Source organism: Erpetoichthys calabaricus, chromosome 7 (assembly GCF_900747795.2).
Source record: "Erpetoichthys calabaricus chromosome 7, fErpCal1.3, whole genome shotgun sequence".
Lineage (NCBI taxonomy): Eukaryota > Metazoa > Chordata > Cladistia > Polypteriformes > Polypteridae > Erpetoichthys > Erpetoichthys calabaricus.
This window is the reverse complement of record NC_041400.2, coordinates 85,232,053-85,250,248: the sequence shown is the minus strand read 5'-3', so window position 1 is coordinate 85,250,248 and position 18,196 is coordinate 85,232,053. Positions and strand designations below refer to the sequence as shown.

The 18,196-nt window shown below is 38.3% G+C and overlaps 1 protein-coding gene across 2 annotated transcripts in view; it reads right to left on the bottom strand.

Annotated features, from left to right (window-relative positions):
* Positions 1 to 18,196, bottom strand: part of phf24 (PHD finger protein 24) — a 211,262-nt gene that overhangs the window by 105,118 nt on the left and 87,948 nt on the right. For both annotated transcript variants that reach the window (XM_051930143.1, XM_028805156.2), the window contains exon 4: positions 1,444 to 1,522. In XM_051930143.1, coding sequence (XP_051786103.1) covers positions 1,444 to 1,522 — 79 coding nt within the window. The remainder of the gene's footprint in view (positions 1 to 1,443; positions 1,523 to 18,196) is intronic.

Below are 18,196 nucleotides of genomic sequence, written 5' to 3'. Positions count from 1 at the left end.
CTCTGGTAATTCTAGTGTTAATTGCAGTACACTTGCTTCCTGTTCACTAATAAATTGCCTATCGCTAGCGTGTTCACTTTGGGTAAATTGATACTTTCATGGGCGGCACGGTGGAGCAGTGGTAGCACTGCTGCCTTGCAGTTCGTTTCCCAGGTCCTCCCTGCGTGGAGTTTGCATGTTCTCCCCGTGTTTGCGTGGGTTTCCCCCAGGGTACACCAGTTTCCTCCCACAGTCCAAAGACATTCAGGTTAGGTGCATTGGCGATTCTAAATTGTCCCTACTGTGTGCTTGGTGTGTGGGTGTATGTGTGTGTATGTGTGCCCTGCAGTGGGCTGGTGCCCTGCCTGGCGTTTGTTTTCTGCCTTGCACCCTGTGTTGGCTGGGATTGGCTCCAACAGACCCCGTGACCCTGTAGTTAGGATAGAATGGGTTGGATAATGGATGGATGGATACTTTCATGTAATGTCTGTGCTGTCAGCCTACTCCGATCTTAACAGTATGTTTATCTTATACATTACAAACTAAACAGCTTCTTCCCCGCTACTTTAAAAATATTCCAGATAGTGTTAGTTTCTAAAGAATCGTGAGGATAGGAGTACAGTAAATGTGTTCCATATTAAATTTAACTGTATTTTTCTTATTTAAATTTTCTATATTCTCATTTCTTTTTTCTACCGATACACAATTAGGTTGACTGGCATCTTATTGTGAGGGATGGCTAGGAGCCTGGCCCGGCTGGGACACCCTCAGTCGGGAAGGACAGGCAGAGATAGCATACATAGGGCATTGTGTCACCCGGAATGCTACATGGCCCCACCAGCTCCCTGGATTCCAACAGGGCATAATGGGATCTGGAGTTCTTTGGCTCAGCCCTGTTGGGTTCAGTGGGTGCCAGCAGGGGGTTTTGCAGGGACTGATGAGCCTGACTTCATGGGGCTCTCACCTTACCTGGAAGTGCTCCCGGGGCAAGTGTTTGGGACACAGAAGTACTTCTGGTGATTTAAAAGGAGCTGCTTGAGGAGCTGGAGTCGGGAGGAGAGGACAAAGTTTGCAGGTAGGAGCCGAGAAGGCAGTGACAGGGAGAGAAAGAAAGACAATAAAAGAGCAGAAAATAGAGTATTGTTTGCTATGTACTTTGTTTTGTGCTTGTGGCTGTGGCATGGGATTCACTTGCCTGAAAAGGGTTTCACACGAATAAAAAAATCTCTTACACTTTTTTTTGTATTTAAGCCTGTTTGTGTTGGGTTTGGGGAGTTGGAGCACTCCCTACAGTCAACAATAAATTGTAATATGCATGTGTGTTATAAATGCCTTTTTTAAAATATGAATAAAATATGAATATGGCAGTTTAAATTTTCCACACACACCGAAACAGAAAGACAGAGAAATAGAGAAGGGACATAAAGACAGGCACAAACACACAGACCTAGTGTACTCACCTACCTGGGATGATATTGCATTTTTTGAATGTGTCCATAAGATTGTACATCTCTTCTTCTGTAAGCAGTAGATTAACATTATCCTGTAAAATGAAGCACAATATCTCATTTTAGCTTGAATAACATACAGCAGCAACATATTCTTTGTTTAACTGAAATCTAGTTTCAATTGTCAGTTTATTTTGTCAACAACAGGCTCACAAAAACCAACCAAACACTAACCCCAGACAAGGCACCCCTTCACTCAAAAGATCCACACTCACATCTACCATATGTACATGTTTAGGTCTTCTATTGATGCAATAGTTATGCCTTCATGATGAAAACCAATCTACCTTGGAAGATATGGGCCAAGCATACAAAAATTACTCAGATGTATAGCAGGCTGAAATTTGAACTCATTCTCTTGAAGATATGAGGAAACAGAATCAACCAGTGCCCCAACATACTGCAAATATACAGAACAATTTTATACTATCAAAAGGATAGTCAAAACAGAAATAGTCATAATTTCATTATTATTCAATTCATTTTAGTTTGTTTTTTAAAAGCACTCGTTACTGAGTGCAGGGTCAAACAATGGTAACAAGTTGACAGGTAAATGCAATTACAAACTTTAAAAATGACTACCAGTAATTACATGAAGCATACACATAAAGATTCAAATTAGTTTGAACACATGGTAAATCAAAGCAATTTTAAACTCAGTAACAAAAATGGAATAGACTCTAACAAATCTATAATATCATTAAACTATGGTCAGGAGACAATGAGATTGGATAGCAAAAACTGGTCAGTTATAATGCAAGGCCAAGACACAAAGTCAAAGTCTTGGACACCTAGACCACCCACCCTATTCTGGGGAATCTACGATAGGAGTCTGAGCTAGCCCATTTAATATGCTTAGAAGATCTTCTTATCCTGGATTTCCAAGGCTCCCAGTATCTCTTCTGTCTTACCAAAAACAGCTTGGAAGTTGACTTGTAGCACCACATAATGTATGTACATGCAGGTGCACAGGAATTTTTGCAAGGACAAATGAGGCCAGCAGATGATTGGCTTGAAACCATTAACACAGTCTGACAGGAAAAGGTTAAAAATGTAGGAGACTGAAATAAACAGCAAGCACTAAATTAAAGGGTAGAAAACCTAAAAAAAATATTCTGAAACAATGTCAATGTTGAAGACTGAATCAAACCTCTCTTGTTTTTACTGCGAAAGTACTGAGAATTACAAGAAAAAAAACTCTCTTTATCCAACCAGGGGATAATTCTATGTGAAAATGCAGCTGTATTGTAAGTAATGAATGTTATATCATTAATGAGAGAACCCGACGTTGTTGCATAAACATAAAATTCAACAACATACAAAAATATTAAACATTGCTAAAAACAATACGGAGCATAAAATATCAAAGTCATTAAAACAATAAAAAGGGTCCAAAAAACAAATTGATAAAAGAATAATAATTTCAACACCAAGTGCTACAGCCACAGTTCTTAAATATTATAAATTTGCACAGCTATTCAGACTGATGGGGCATCTCTTACTAGTTTTCGGCCCCTGTAGCTAAACGGTAGATGTTCTGTGGCTATTTTGCTTGGAAAATCATTGGAATCTTTAGTAGATGGCACCCTGAAAGCTAAATGTGTGCTCAGATAGAACCTTGGCCATTTAAAGTCTCATATACGAGGAGGATTCTGAAATTCAGTCCTAAGCTTAACAGGCCAAGTGCAACAATTTGAGAATACAGGTTAGGTGGCTGCTTCTTAACCTGTATAAGGAAATCGATATTACAACACTTTAACATGTATTTACTAAAAATATTACATTTTTTAACCTTGGTATATAAGACGTCACTAAGTGGGTATCCTTTTTTCAATTACACAGAGTTAAAAAACTCTAAAAATGAAGTCGCTGCTAATTGGCAGAAGAAATCATTAAGCCAAAAGAATAAAACATAAAAGCACTTAGTAAACAGAGCAAAATAAAACATACATTTACTGAAACTTCGCAATCAATTTATATTGTATAGATAAAATAAACTGGTCACAACTTTGATCAATACACAGGTTTCTGTTCTTTATTTTTTCAGCAAGAAAATTACCTTTATTCATTTTGATCACAGATGTAGTTTTGCTCCAACTCATTGTTTTGTTTACCATAAACAAGATCATTCAAATGACAAAAGGTGTACACTTTAACATTCATATCTTGTTTGGATAATATTGCTTAATCAAGCTGAGATTTTAATAGTGGTAATCAATGAAAATGGACATATTTTTAACACATAGTGACTCATAAAAATAGCTTGCAAAAACTGACCATGTATATATAGTTACGTACTTTGAGAAAACATGGACAGGTGCACCAGGATCTCAGCACCTGAATACTATAGTAGTAACAGAAGTTTGTTGAATCCTGGTTAATAAGATAACACCTATTGTTGCATTCATTCTGCAAATGTCACTCAATTAACCATGTGGCAACTACATAGCATACATACAATGGACCTAAGCAACCAATAGGCGCTTTTTCCCCATCTTTAAATGGCTAATTCATCCCCTTGAACAAACCATGGTAAATGGCTTGAAGCAAAGAGTGTCACCAAGGAGTGCACTGATGTACAGTGTATTGCTTGTTAGGAAAAGTGATTCCTGGAATCTGCCCATTAGGAATAATTGGCCCAGTCATTATCATTTGTTACACAAAGCTATGACTTTATAAAGAAAAGATGCAGTAAATAATGGAAGCCTTGCTGAAGGCTTTTTTTAATGTTTCTTTTACTGATTGAAGTAATCAGAGGCAGACAGCATAAGAATCTTAGAACCATATGACCTGCAAAAAATATGAAAAGTACAAGATCCAAACTTTAAGTGAAAAGGAAGGATCCAGTATACAAAGTGGAAATTGAATGCTTAAAATATTCAAACTTATTGTACCTAAATATGCAAAATTTTAATATTATGAGATGTAATATAAGTTCTTCCAGAAATTCAAAGCTAACATAGTGAAGCGGATTGTGTTTAGCAAGTAAAGTTGCCTCTGTTGGAAACAAAGACAACAAGAGAAGACAAATCCAGGAGAAAAAAAAGGGGAGAAACAAGTTTTATAGGAAAGAACAGTAGACAATACACTAAAAAGTTGAGGCTGTGGGATATTCCAAGAGCATCTGCAAAAAAGTACCCGCAAACTTGAAAGAAAACACAGGGCATCATCTGATAGCAAAAAACCTGCAGAAGACTAAATGTAAATTGATTGTGCACAGTGATAAAAATTCTCAAGGGCCTAATGCCTTTATGTATACAATGTATAAACATGTTTTGTAATAGACGACAGAGAATAAATAAAGACAGCAAATTATGAGAGGAAAGAGGTCATAGTGACACCATGAGAACAGATCTAAGTTCCACCACTAAGATGTACCATATAACAAGTGTATAAGACTCTATTGAACTCATTTTCAGCAAATACGGTTTTATTTTCAGAAATAAAAGAGGGTATGTGATGGTCTGGGTTGGCTCCACTCTCCCTCAACACTTCTGGAAGCCTCTTCAACCTGTAACCGTACATAGTCATGTACCAAGATTAACTGGGCAAATGAGTACACACACATTCTTTAAGGTGTTGTTGCAAAAAGTGTCTTTGCTTTTTTAAAACCTAACAGGAAGTGAAAATATTGCAATACATAATTTTGTCCGAATAAAAAAAACCCATAGTGTGAAATCAAAAGTCATCAAAAAAAAAATCCATTCAAACGACGTTAAAATCACAAGCAAGAAGTAGTTATATAAAAATTTACAAGCCCTGGGGCATCCATCTTCAAATCTGACATTTCTGCTGCTCATCCATTAGGGTCTACTCAGCCAACAGAGACATGGAATGCTGGAATACTCAGCAGAAGTGATCCTGACTTTGCAAACTCCAGCCACAGACCTCTCATGGGACATTAAATCCCGCCAGCTTGCCTCCACTCTTCATCACACTAGTTCCTCTTCCGATCCTGCCACATGTTACATCTTGCCTGAAGAAGGGGCCTGAGTTGCCTCGAAAGCTTGCATATTGTAATCTTTTTAGTTAGCCAATAAAAGGTGTCATTTTGCTTGGCTTTTCTCTAATATTTTTATATATATAAATTTGATATGACAATATATCTTTGACACTATGTATCAGACAAAGGAAATTACAGCAATCCACAAGAACAATAATTACTTCTCAGCAACTACGTGAATTGTAGTTTAACTATATCAACTGAAGTGTGTAATGTCAATACGAATTACAAAATATAACTAGAGAGTTAAGTGTCAGATAGACTCTCAAAATATAGAGGTCAATGCCTTTGAGTGTGCTGAGGCTTCACAAAGATTCAGTAACCAGTGACCATGTCTGCTCGAAGCCCTATCATGATCCAATCTCAGTACTATGCATGTCTGAGGCTTCGGAGCCCCGTCATGATCTCAGTACTACGCATGTCTGAGGCTTCGAAGCCCGGGCATGAGCTCATTACTACGCATGTCTGAGGCTTCGGATGCCCCATCATGAGCTCAGTACTACGCATGTCTGAGGCTTCAAAGCCCCGTTTGAAGCCCGTCATGACGCAATCTCAGTAATACACATGTCTGAGGCTTCACAGCCCCATCATGAGCTCAGTACTACGCATGTCTGAGGCTTCAGAGCCCCGTCATGAGCTCAGTACTACGCATGTCTGAGGCTTCAGAGCCCCGTCATGAGCTCAGTACTGCGCATGTCTGAGGCTTCGGAGCCCCATCATGAGCTCAGGACTACGTATGTCTGAGGCTTTGAAGCCCCGTTCGAAGCCCGTCATGACGCAATCACAGTACTACGCATGTCTGAGGCTTCAGAGCCCCGTCATGAGCTCAGTACTACGCATGTCTGAGGCTTTGGAGCCCCATCATGAGCTCAGTACTACGCATGTCCGAGGCTTTGAATCTGCTCTAGACTTCAAAGCCTCAGTTAACCCAGTGCGCATGTCCGAGGCTTCGAATCTGCTCGAGGCTTCGAAGCCTCAGTTAACCCAGTGCGCATGTCCGAGGCTTTGAATCTGCTCGAGGCTTCGAAGCCTCTGTTAACCCAGTGTGCATGTTCGAGGCATCGAAGCCCCATCATGCTGCAATCTCAGTACTATGCATGTCTGCTCGAGCCTCGTCATGATGCAATCTCAGTACGCATGTCTGCTCAGTGCTTCTAACCAAGCTTGACAATTCCAGTGTGCATGTCTGCTTAGTGCTTCTAATCATTATTCATCAAGCTCCCGTTTGAAGTACATATGGCATCAACAGAGTTCAAAAAATCGACAGAATTCCCATTGAAATGAATGTTTGTGGATGATCCATACATGTTAAATGATTGTGCCCGATAATACTTTGTGGCAAAAAATAAAATTATAAATTATACATCATACAAATGCCGACTTGTAGAATGCATAATGCTGCAAAGAAGAGCTTTAGTAATACGGGTGACGACACATCTCTCACTATAATACTCTCATAAATATCCATTCTTCGCCTCATGCAACGTTTTCATGCAACACTGAACGTATGTCATATAGTATACATCTATATATAATTGTTTTTGTCTTCATTACATACATACATACATAAAAAAACATACATTATATACATCCACCCTGCTGAAAACAGTAGCGGTGCAGCGGTAGCGTTGCGTCTCCATAATAAGGCTTGCGTGGGTTTGGGTCCCACATCCACCCATTGTGAATTGTGACCCAAGAGAGTCTGTTTTTCTTTTTTTTTTTTTCCATTTAACAGCAAATTCCACCGTGGACCGAGAGTGACCAAGGCGAGAACACTAGTAAAGATATATCAAATGGAAATGGGCATCTTGTTTTATGTCTATAACAAAAAAAAAATATTTGAGTGACGATTTAAACTGTTATTGTAGTTGTTGATGGCGGGTTTAGCGGTTTAAATTTTTAAATATTAAATTAATAAGATGGAATGTGTTCTTACTTTGAGAGTTGGGGGTGGGGGGAAGAGCTACACAGTAAATGTGTTAGTAACTGGGATTGTGCCTCTATACCTGGAAGATTGCTTAGGAATGATACAGACTGAACAACTATATGTTTTAGGAAATGTTTTATTATTGCACTGTGCTATGACTAAGACAACGTTTTACTGATCGCCTGTCTGGACCTTGAAGATGTGTTCACGAGGGAGGGATGCTGCTGTTAAAAGCAAATGCTTTTTCGGCAGCAGGTCCAGATGTGCTTATCCTGCTGCTTTTTGTTGTTGCCTCAGCACTCAAGAGGATCTTTAATGTCGACCTTGATACTTGCAATGCTCACTTGATCCATGCACTGCTCACCTTGGAGTGTCCCGTGTGTGTCTGTGTGTCAGTGTGCCGGTGACTGATCTGCACCGTGTCTCTCAGCCTCTCTGATGTGCTCCGGATTGACACCTTTGAATGTTTGGTGCAGCAGAGCAAATTCAACTCGATCTACAACAGTGGGTTTGTTATCACCTTATTCAATGGATGGGTTCATGGACGTCAAATGGCAATGAATAGAAGATGAATTAATGTAAATACGTGAGCTGCCTTAAGCAATTAGTCATCGCATTTTGATGGCGATTCTAAGTGGGGATGATTCCCGAACAGATCTCTTATGCGATCCTTCCACAGTATCTCTCAAAATTATTTAGTTTAAATTGGTTATAAAGATTTCACTCAAGGTTATTTTTTTAATTATTATTAATTATGATGAGTCTTTAATTCGGATCGAACTCAGGCTAGCACTACGCTCAGAATTTGAAAAGCAACCACCTTAGTTAATTGAGCCACTGATGGCGTCTTTTCTTCGTAGCAAACTCGTTACTTTTGAGCTCCAAAAAATATTGTAAAGTATTAATAAATGAAATATTTTAATACTTGATCGAATAATAACATCTATGATTTAAGGATTTCACCTTTTCTTTCTCAAATGTGCTTACCTATATCATGGCAAAGTACAGGGATAAACCTTTATTTTCTGTCTACTCCGTTTTAATTAAGTCAGACCAAAGAAAACATTTAAGGCTATTAAATGTGATCTCAAGAAAAGATGAGGGTTAATTATAATACTAATAACAGGAGCGATTATAATGATACAGTGCAAAAGTAAATACTAATTGAAAGAGCCGGGAATCCATGAGTGAGGCGTCTTATTTTGTTTAACTCTTGCTATCGTATAGTGCATTCTGCCTGTCGGCGTTAGTTATATTTACATTTTTTAGACATCACACACTAGAAGCTGCTGACGAACCCTTCTCTTCGTTGTCAGTCTGTAGCTGCGAAAAAATAAAAGCAATAAGAGTTATAACAGATGTCATTGAAGTGGATCATAAGTTTGTGTAATGTTAATGAAAATGGCCAGGAGGTGTCCCTAGAGAGGTGAGTGTCAAATGCTTTGACGCTTCGATACGATTTCTGACACAATTGCTTCAAACGTGTTGATGCTTTGTGAGGCTTCACTCCGTCCATCACTACATGCAGGCTCCTTTTTAATTCTACCTGACTGGGAGCAGGTGTGGTGCTTTGACTACTCCAAGGTGTGAACAAGGCACCTGAATGATCCACTCACATTTGCATGTGTGTGTGCCATAAGCCAAGCACCCCAATCACCACTTCCACACACCCACACCCCATCGTGATGTGATTATTTATTTAAAAGCTGAACTTTGCTATGGACCTCTAATCACAGGTTAAAGAGGAATATCTGGGAGAGGCCACATTAACTTCAATCAGGAGCCAAGACAGCGTGCTATCAATAAATGCCAATTACTCTGAAATAGATGCAAGCGTGAATACCCAATGAAAAATTTCTAAATATAAGTAAGCAAGTCCCAATATCCAAGCTATCCCAGATCAAAGCAAAATCATTAAGTCTGAGTTTTTTGCCATTCCAAAGGAGCTGGGATAAGAAAGACTTGACTTCAGACTAGAATTTAGAACATTAGGACAATCTAGATGAGAACAGGCCATTCAACCCAACAAAGCCTGCCAATCCTATACACTCCATCCATCCATCCATTTTCCAACCCGCTGAATCCGAACACAGGGTCACGGGGGTCTGCTGGAGCCAATCCCAGCTAACACAGGGCAGGAAACAATCCTGGGCAGGGTGCCAACCCACCGCAGGACACACACAAACACCAAGCACACACTAAGGCCAAGTTTAGAATCACCAATCCACGTAACCTAAATGTCTTTGGACTGTGGGAGGAAACCGGAGCGCCCGGAGGAAACCCACGCAGACATGGGGAGAACATGCAAACTCCACGCAGGGAGGACCCGGGAATCGAACCCAGGTCCCCAGATCTCCCAACTGCGAGGCAGCAGCGCTACCCACTGCGCCACCGTGCCGCCCATCCTATACACTCATTTCTTCCAAAATAACATCGTCTAATTTTGAAAGTCCTTGAAGTCCTACCGTCTACTGCAATCTGTTTTAATATGTGTACTGCTCAACAAAGCTCACTAGTTCTATTTACTTAATTCTTACAAAATAATATAAAGTCTAGTTTTGAAGGTCCCTAAGGTTTTACCGTCTACCACACTATTTGCCAACATATTCCTTGTGTCTTTGTTTCACTCTGTGATGAAAAACTTTCTAATATTTATGAGAAATTTACCCTTAAAATATTTCCTACTCTGTTCCATGTTCTTGATGAACTAATTTTAAAGTAACATTTTGAATCCACTATACTAATTCCTTTCATAATTTGAAATACTTCAATCATGCCCCTATCTTCTTTTGCTTAAACTGAAAAAGCTTGTCTCTTTTAATCTTTCATCATAACTCATCCCCATGAGCCCTGGAATCAGCCTGGTTGCTCTTCTCTAGATTTTTTCCAGTACTGCTATGTCCTGTTTTGTAGCCTGAAGGCCAAAACTGTACTCAGTACTCCAGGTGAGGTCTCACAAGTGCTTTATAATGCTTCAGCATAACATCCTTCGACTTGTATTCTACATATGGTACTATATAACATAATATTTTGCTCACCTTCTTAATGGTTTCTGAACACTGTCTGGCAGTTTATAGTGTCAAGTCCACTATGACTTCTAAATCCTTCTAATACGGTGTACTTTTGATTTTCAGACCTCCCATTGTGTATTCAAGCCTAACATTTTTACTACCTATATGTAATACTTCACATATATTGACATTAAATTTCACATACAACAAATCTGCCAAAGCCTGTATGCCATCCAGGTCACTCACTAGTGATTCAACGAATTCTAGATAACCAACCAATCCACCCATCTTGGTATCATCTCCAAAACTTAAGCATGTTCTTACTTATATTCCTATCCAAATAATTGATACATGTTAATAATAGCAGTAGCCCTAGCACTGACCCTTGTGTAACAGCACTCTTAACATTACCCAATTCTGATATGGTTCCTCGGACCATAACACACTGCTTCCAAACATTAGGAATTTTTTTTTTTTTTTTTTTTTTTTTTTTTTTTACACAGAGAATCACTTTAGGGACTTTCAAAACTAGACTGGATGTTTTTTTTAGAAGAATTAAATGTATAGGACTGGTGAGTTTTGTTGGGCTGAATGGCCTGTTCTCGTCTAGATTTTTCTAATGTTCTAATATATCGGTTTCGTGTATCAGCTTTATTGCTATTGTGTATGCACTAGATCGAGTCCATGTCAGTCTTGTACTGGTTTTATGTGTGTACTATGCCGGTATCATTAGTGTAAAATGTTTTTGTGTGTGCACTATATCTGTTTCTCATATAAAATGTACTGGTTTACATATGAATACTGTTGCAGCTTTGTGTGCAAACTATATTAGTTGTTCATTTAGCTTTCTGGGTAGGGGCAAGAAAAAGCATCTCAAGGCTGAAACAGCCATTTTCGAACATGAAGAGGAATGGGTAGTTTAAAAGCGGTGAACATTTTCGCTACAGTTTATGAAAGGGTTAGGAGGTAAATATTACTGTTTAATGGCATTGGCCCTTAAGTCTGAAATTAAATGTACAGTAATCCCTCCTCCATCGCGGGGGTTGCGTTCCAGAGCCACCCGCGAAATAGGAAAATCCGCGAAGTAGAAACCATATGTTTATATGGTTATTTTTATATTGTCATGCTTGGGTCACAGAGTTGCGCAGAAACACAGGAGGTTGTAGAGAGACAGGAACGTTATTCAAACACTGCAAACAAACATTTGTCTCTTTTTCAAAAGTTTAAACTGTGCTCCATGACAAGACAGAGATGACAGTTCTGTCTCACAATTAAAAGAATGGAAACATATCTTCCTTTTCAAAGGAATGCAAAGCAAGCAGTCAAAAAAAAAAATCAATAGGGCTTTTTGGCTTTTAAGTATGCGAAGCACCGCCGGTACAAAGCTGTTGAAGGCGGCAGCTCACACCCCCTCTATCAGGAGCATGAAGAGAGTGAGAGAGAGAGCCACAGAAAAACAAAGTCAAAAATCAATACGTGCCCTTTGAGCTTTTAAGTATGCGAAGCTCCGTGCAGCATGTCCTTCAGGAAGCAGCTGCACACAGCCCCCCTGCTCACACCCCCCTACGTCAGCGCAAGAGAGAGAGAAAGAGAGAGAAAGTAAGCTGGGTAGCTTCTCAGCCATCTGCCAATAGCGTCCCTTGTATGAAATCAACTGGGCAAACCAACTGAGGAAGCATGTGCCAGAAATTAAAAGACCCATTGTCCGCAGAAACCCGCGAAGCAGCGAAAAATCCGCGATATATATTTAAATATGCTTACATATAAAATCCGCGATGGAGTGAAGCCGCGAAAGGCGAAGCGCGATATAGCGAGGGATCACTGTAAACAGTTTAGTTGGTGCCTTGCATCCAGTTTCAGCTATTTTGAGGTTTTTGGCAGTTTCACTAAATTATTGGCATTTGGGAAACCAAAGTTTATTATTTTAGTTGGCTTCATCATATTACTGAATATTTTAAAGACATTCTTTATAAAGACTCTGCTTCTCGGTGGGATTTTTTTTTTTTTTAATCAGTGTTCATTCTAAAACATGGCGTATCTGAAAACATGATGTGCATTTGGTACAGTGTTTAAATGTTTAAATGCAAATTTTAAAATAGAGAAATATATTGCTCCATTTTCAGAGTTCACAGTGAGATTATATCTCAGCTAACTGGCATTAGAATTTGTGTAGGCAATTTGCCTTTTTATATACAATTGTAGTTTAATCTTAACTGTGGACAATTTTCAGTCTTTCAAAATGGATAATTCAAGGCATATAGATGTTTACAGAAATTTAATTTCATGAGTTATGAGCAACCCTTCTGAAAGCAGTTGACGAAGAACTGAATTAGACAAGTTCATCATCCAATGGCATGGCTGAACAGTATGAAATCCTACAACCACCTAATGAATCTCAATATTCTTCTGAGACCTCTGTGAATTTAGCCGATAGAGAAGTAATCAACTTTCTCAGGAAAACAATGTAAATGTTCTGCACTTTTGTACAAGGTTAAATATGCTACAGTCTTCAAAAAGTTCTGCAAGACGGGCCAAAAATATACACATTTGTTTCTTCCCTCTAATATGTTCAAGTTTATACTGATTTTATTAAAAAAAAGAAAAGAAAAGATTAAAAGGTTCAGTATGCTGTAGACAATTTTTTTTTCTTTCAAGAATTTTTAAAAAATTAATTGGTGGCCCAAACACTTTTAGAAAGGATGTAGTGCCCCCAGAAGATGGGGAACAAAGCAATGGCTATTTGAAATGGTCATGTGAGGAATGCAGTGGAGTTTCAAAAGGATTGGGATATAAAAATAATTGAACAATTGCAATTAGTTTTCAACAATAAAATTGATTCAAACATATAATAAACATGAATGCTTTTTAAGTTATCCACTATCTGTTCTTTTACAATACAATGTTCAGGTTTAATTTTCTGAAATGTAAATTATCTGCATCCTGCTCTTTCACAGTACAAATCTTTGATATGATTTTTTTATAATCATTAATATCATTTTTATAACCCTTCCATCGTGAACCACACACTTGCAGACTGTTGCTAATGGTTTCAAAGTGATTGAAAGGCTCAGATTTAATTGGTGACCTTTGTACACCATGCTTCTGGTCTGTAAGTTGGAGTTAAAATATTGCAAATATAAATGTAAAGTTTGGAGTATGCATAGGATTTTGCCATTCTGAAAAATGTTTTGACAAATTTCAACAAGGAATATAAGCATAGTGAGCAACTGAAAAGAAAAAAAATGTTTATGTAAGATTTACTTTGGTTTAGCTTGTTTAATGTACATAATTTTTCTGTTATACCCCACGAATATGGTTATTTCAAGTGAAGGTATGAATTCCCCACATTCAGCAGAACTATGTGAATTCAAATATCCATCCATCCATTTTCGAACCCGCTATATCCTAACTACAGGGTCACGGGGGTCTGCTGGAGCCAATCACAGCCAACACAGGGTGCAAGACAGGAAACAAACCCCGGGCAGGGCGCCAGCCAACCACAGGGCACGCACACACACACAGACACACACACACACACACACCAAGCACACACTAGGGACAATTTATAATCGCCAATGCACCTAACTCCCACGCAGACACGGGGAGAACATGCAAATTTCACACAGGGAGGAACTGCAGCGAGGCAGCAGCACTACCCACTACACCACCATGCTGCCCTGAATTCAAATATGGTTATGGAAAAAAAAATCCTTTTTTCATGAACTATAAGCATTGTACTTCAGATTTGAAATTCTCATGGGTCTGCATAATAAAGTTGTTAAACAAAACCCAGTGGCTAGACAAATATCTGGATTTGTGATAAACAAAGTATTTTCTGTCATGTGTTGTAGCTTAGATCAAACTAAACACTTTTTCAGTCTTCTGATGATATAATATACAGGGTATGTATGATAGCATTATTGCGATGATGATAATTGTGTAAATGTTCCTGTTTTGGACTGGCAGGCTTGGATCCTGCCTGGAACCAAATGCCGCTGGCATAGGGTTGAACACCTTGCAAACCTTATAAGTGGGTGAGAGAATGTTGTGTTGGGTAATTTTGTAAACTTTGCAATGATTACATAATTGTGGATTATTTGTTTTAGTGTACAAACTCTTACAATGAAACAGAACACAATGAAGTCAAGATTCTCATTATGAAATGCAACAGTAAGATTATGTGTCAGTCATAGTATATACTGAAACACAGAACTGCATTAATTAAATTTGAGATACTACAAAGTACATTTTTTAATGTTTGTGCAACATGCATTCTAACCAAGATTCTTTTCTTCCCCAACAATAATATTAAACACAATCTCAACAAATACCTGGTTTTCAAATGACAGATAATGTGGTTATATGCAAAAGGATCACTGCCTGGTTTTAGAATTGATGAAAGTACTTTGACTGATTTACAAGATCAGCTGGTGACAAAAACTGAGAAAATGTAACTTCTGAGTATGTTTGCAAATGCATATTTAACAGCTGCTATAGGAGAAAATAGCCAAGTGACCCTTATCAGTACCTATTTGCACTAAATACTATTTCTTTTTAGTAGAATAGAAAGTGTCCATGTTAAATTAAGAACAAACTATGTAAAAATGAAAGCTTGAACATCAATTTGGTATCTGCTTTCCTGACAGAGGTTATTGTGGCCAATAAGGCATTTGCATTTGTCATTAAGAGCAATGCAAGCAGAAGGGAAGGAAGTTGAAAGTTTGTTGGTTGTAATTGGATAAATATTTTATAGCTAGGGTATTACTCTTCAAAATAGTATTTCAATGAATAAAAGAAAAATCTCATTTAATAAAATATTACAGTATCGAATAAGGGAACTAAAGTGTTTTAGTGAACTGCATAATATGTCAAATGTTTTTTGTTTCTTTTTGTTGTAGTGCTTTGTGGAAAGTCAATGCCAGGTAAGCTCATGCCTGTGGTAAATTGTATTCACAATTTTGATACCCTGACTGTTACATCCTTTTTACTCTTTTTTTTTTTTTTAAAAAAAACTTTTATTCTGTAGCCAGTTTATCAATATTTTGGAAGCGACAGACAATGATGAAATAGAAGGACCCATTATCTTCAGTGACAACTCTATTGAATCTTAACATTGTTAATTTTTTGAACCCAGGGAATAGCTGTGTGTGTTGTTGACATAATCTTATGCATGAAAGGTTTCCATATTTCTCATTGTCAGTTTCCTTCTTGAAGATATTCTTCAAAATTTGGCTGATGTACTTAATGAAGAAGAAAGCAGCATTTTTAACAATAATAAATCATTGTGGGAGGGAGCAGAATGTGGATTTAAAAGAAATACATATTCTCCTTACAAATGTATGTCCATTAAGTTTACTGATGATGCTGGCGATCCAGAAGACACTGTTGATGTTGGAGAACATTGCAGAGAATTCCTAAGACTTTTGATTAGATATTTTCAATCTAGTTCTGTCTTTCTGGGGCCATAACATAAAAAACACGTCAATAGGGCAGTAATTTTTTTTTTGTTCAAGTTAGTAAAATGAGATTACAGAGTTTTACACTTAATGATTACAAAGTTAAGAGTATTAAGTACTGTACTTTCATGGATATCTAATTTTACATGAATTTCATTCACATTGTACTACATTTTGTATTATGCATAACTTAAAATATTTCTGTTACAAATGTATTCTTTTTGATACGGTGTAGTAAGCTTACCATTTTTCTTGTAAACTGACTCTACTACATGCATTTGTTTCATTGCGGTAAGAGAGCCTTTGCTGTTTGCCTTGTACATGGAGGTCCAAGACCTTAGCTTCTGTCACCTGAGATTTATGATGCCTTGGTCAGTAGACCCAAAAATGTTGAATGTAATTTTAAGAACACTGAAGATGAAGAAATAAGGTCAAAACTACAAAAGGTAATTATGTTCAAATTATTGTTTTCAATTTAATATATAGTATGCGATGACAAATTGTCACATCAGCTCACATTTTGCCCGATACATCTAAAAAGACAGTAGTGCTCTTTTCTCTTGGCACATCATGCTCCATGTGAAATTGTTAACACTAGAATTACCAGAGTCTACGAAAAAACTCGTAGATCCGGCCCACCTTAAAACTGTTCTCACCTCTCTTTTGTCTTGTAAATGTGCCGATTAAGAGGAGCATCGAGCAGCCGGCTATTCCATCCCCCACCGTCGCAGAACGTTCACTAAGTTTTCCCAGCTCATGGCTTGTTTGATTATCTGGGAGTGACTGAACTGCTGGAGTTTTAGAATAGAAATAATAGATCGCTATTTGGAATACTTGCATTTCATGCGTGTTCCGTTTCTACAGTAATCTGTGTAAACACATTGCTAAAACAGAAACTTTTTCATATTTTAGTAATAAATGTTACAAAATGTAGAATGTGTAAAGCCCGAGTTCCTAAGACCAAATAAACACTTCCACAAAAGCTTCACACACCATATAACAGTTTCCGTGGCGTAGCGCGCTAAGATTTGCTTCTCAGACCGAGTAGCTTTTCTTTGCCTCACAAACATGAGTTCAATTCCCCGCTGGGGATAAAGTGTTACTTCTTTTTTTTGTTTTTAACCTCAAACGGACATAAAATTTGTAAATTGGTATGCACTGTCAGTTAATGAGATCGTTATACAGTGGAACCTCTAGATACGAGTTTAATTCGTTCCAGCACTGAGCTTGTATAGTGAATTTCTCGTATCTAGAACAAACTTCCCCATTGAAAATAATGGAAATCCAGTTAATCCGTTCTGCACCCCAAATATATTAACATAAAAATCAATTTTCCTAACAAATAACACTGATAAATTATATATACTGTAGTCTACCTTTAATAAATAACACTGGTAAATAATATAACTGATTATTAAAAGAATCAAAACAGGTGTCCAAAGTGCAGTAGAGCATTCAATAAATCTTTAAATAAATAATCCTTAAAACAGTTGTGAAGTGGAGGTTTAAAATACACAAGAATAACAATCCTTTAACACGAATTTAAAACGTCAAAAGGATGCCGTCTTTAAAAAACAGATGACAATCCCCGGTGCTTCTTCTCTGTTAGCGTCTCACCTGCGGGCTCTGCAACAGGCGAGACACTCTTAATGCAGCTGACCTTCTCTACACCGTCCTGCTTCAGCTGTTTGGCTCGCCTGTTCAGCTCACTGTTCAGCTACACGCGAGCCTGCACTCACTCGCCCGCCCGCCTGCCTGCCTGCCTGCTTGTGCTCGCGCGTGCGCGCTCTCTCTCTCTCTCTTTTCTTTTACTTTTTCTCCCCCTTAACCGGCTCGCGCTTCTCTATATATGCGGGGAGGACATGGCAGCTGCAGCCCATCAGCCACAGGAACAATCATGGATGTGGGCAGTTTCCCACCTGTGCACTTAAGTGAGAAACGCAGACACCGCAGATCGCGGCTCGCAACTGCTACCACGCCCCCTTGCTAAGCCGCGAGCTATACCCACAGCCTGGCTCGTGGCTCGTTACACGAGCCAATGCTCGTATTTAGATCTGAATTTTTCGCTCATACTTTCCTCGTATTTTGAATTTCTCGTATACAGAGGTGATCGTATCTCGAGGTTCCACTGTATTTTCATGTGGGATGCTCCTTTTAAAATATTTTTTTAACAATTGAGACTGCAATTAACATGAACAACTGTCCTTATAACTTATTTTTTTCAAGATCCATAACACACAGACAGACAGAGCACTGCGTAATACAGAGACAGACAGGCAGAGATATACAAACAAACAGGGAAGGCACACGTA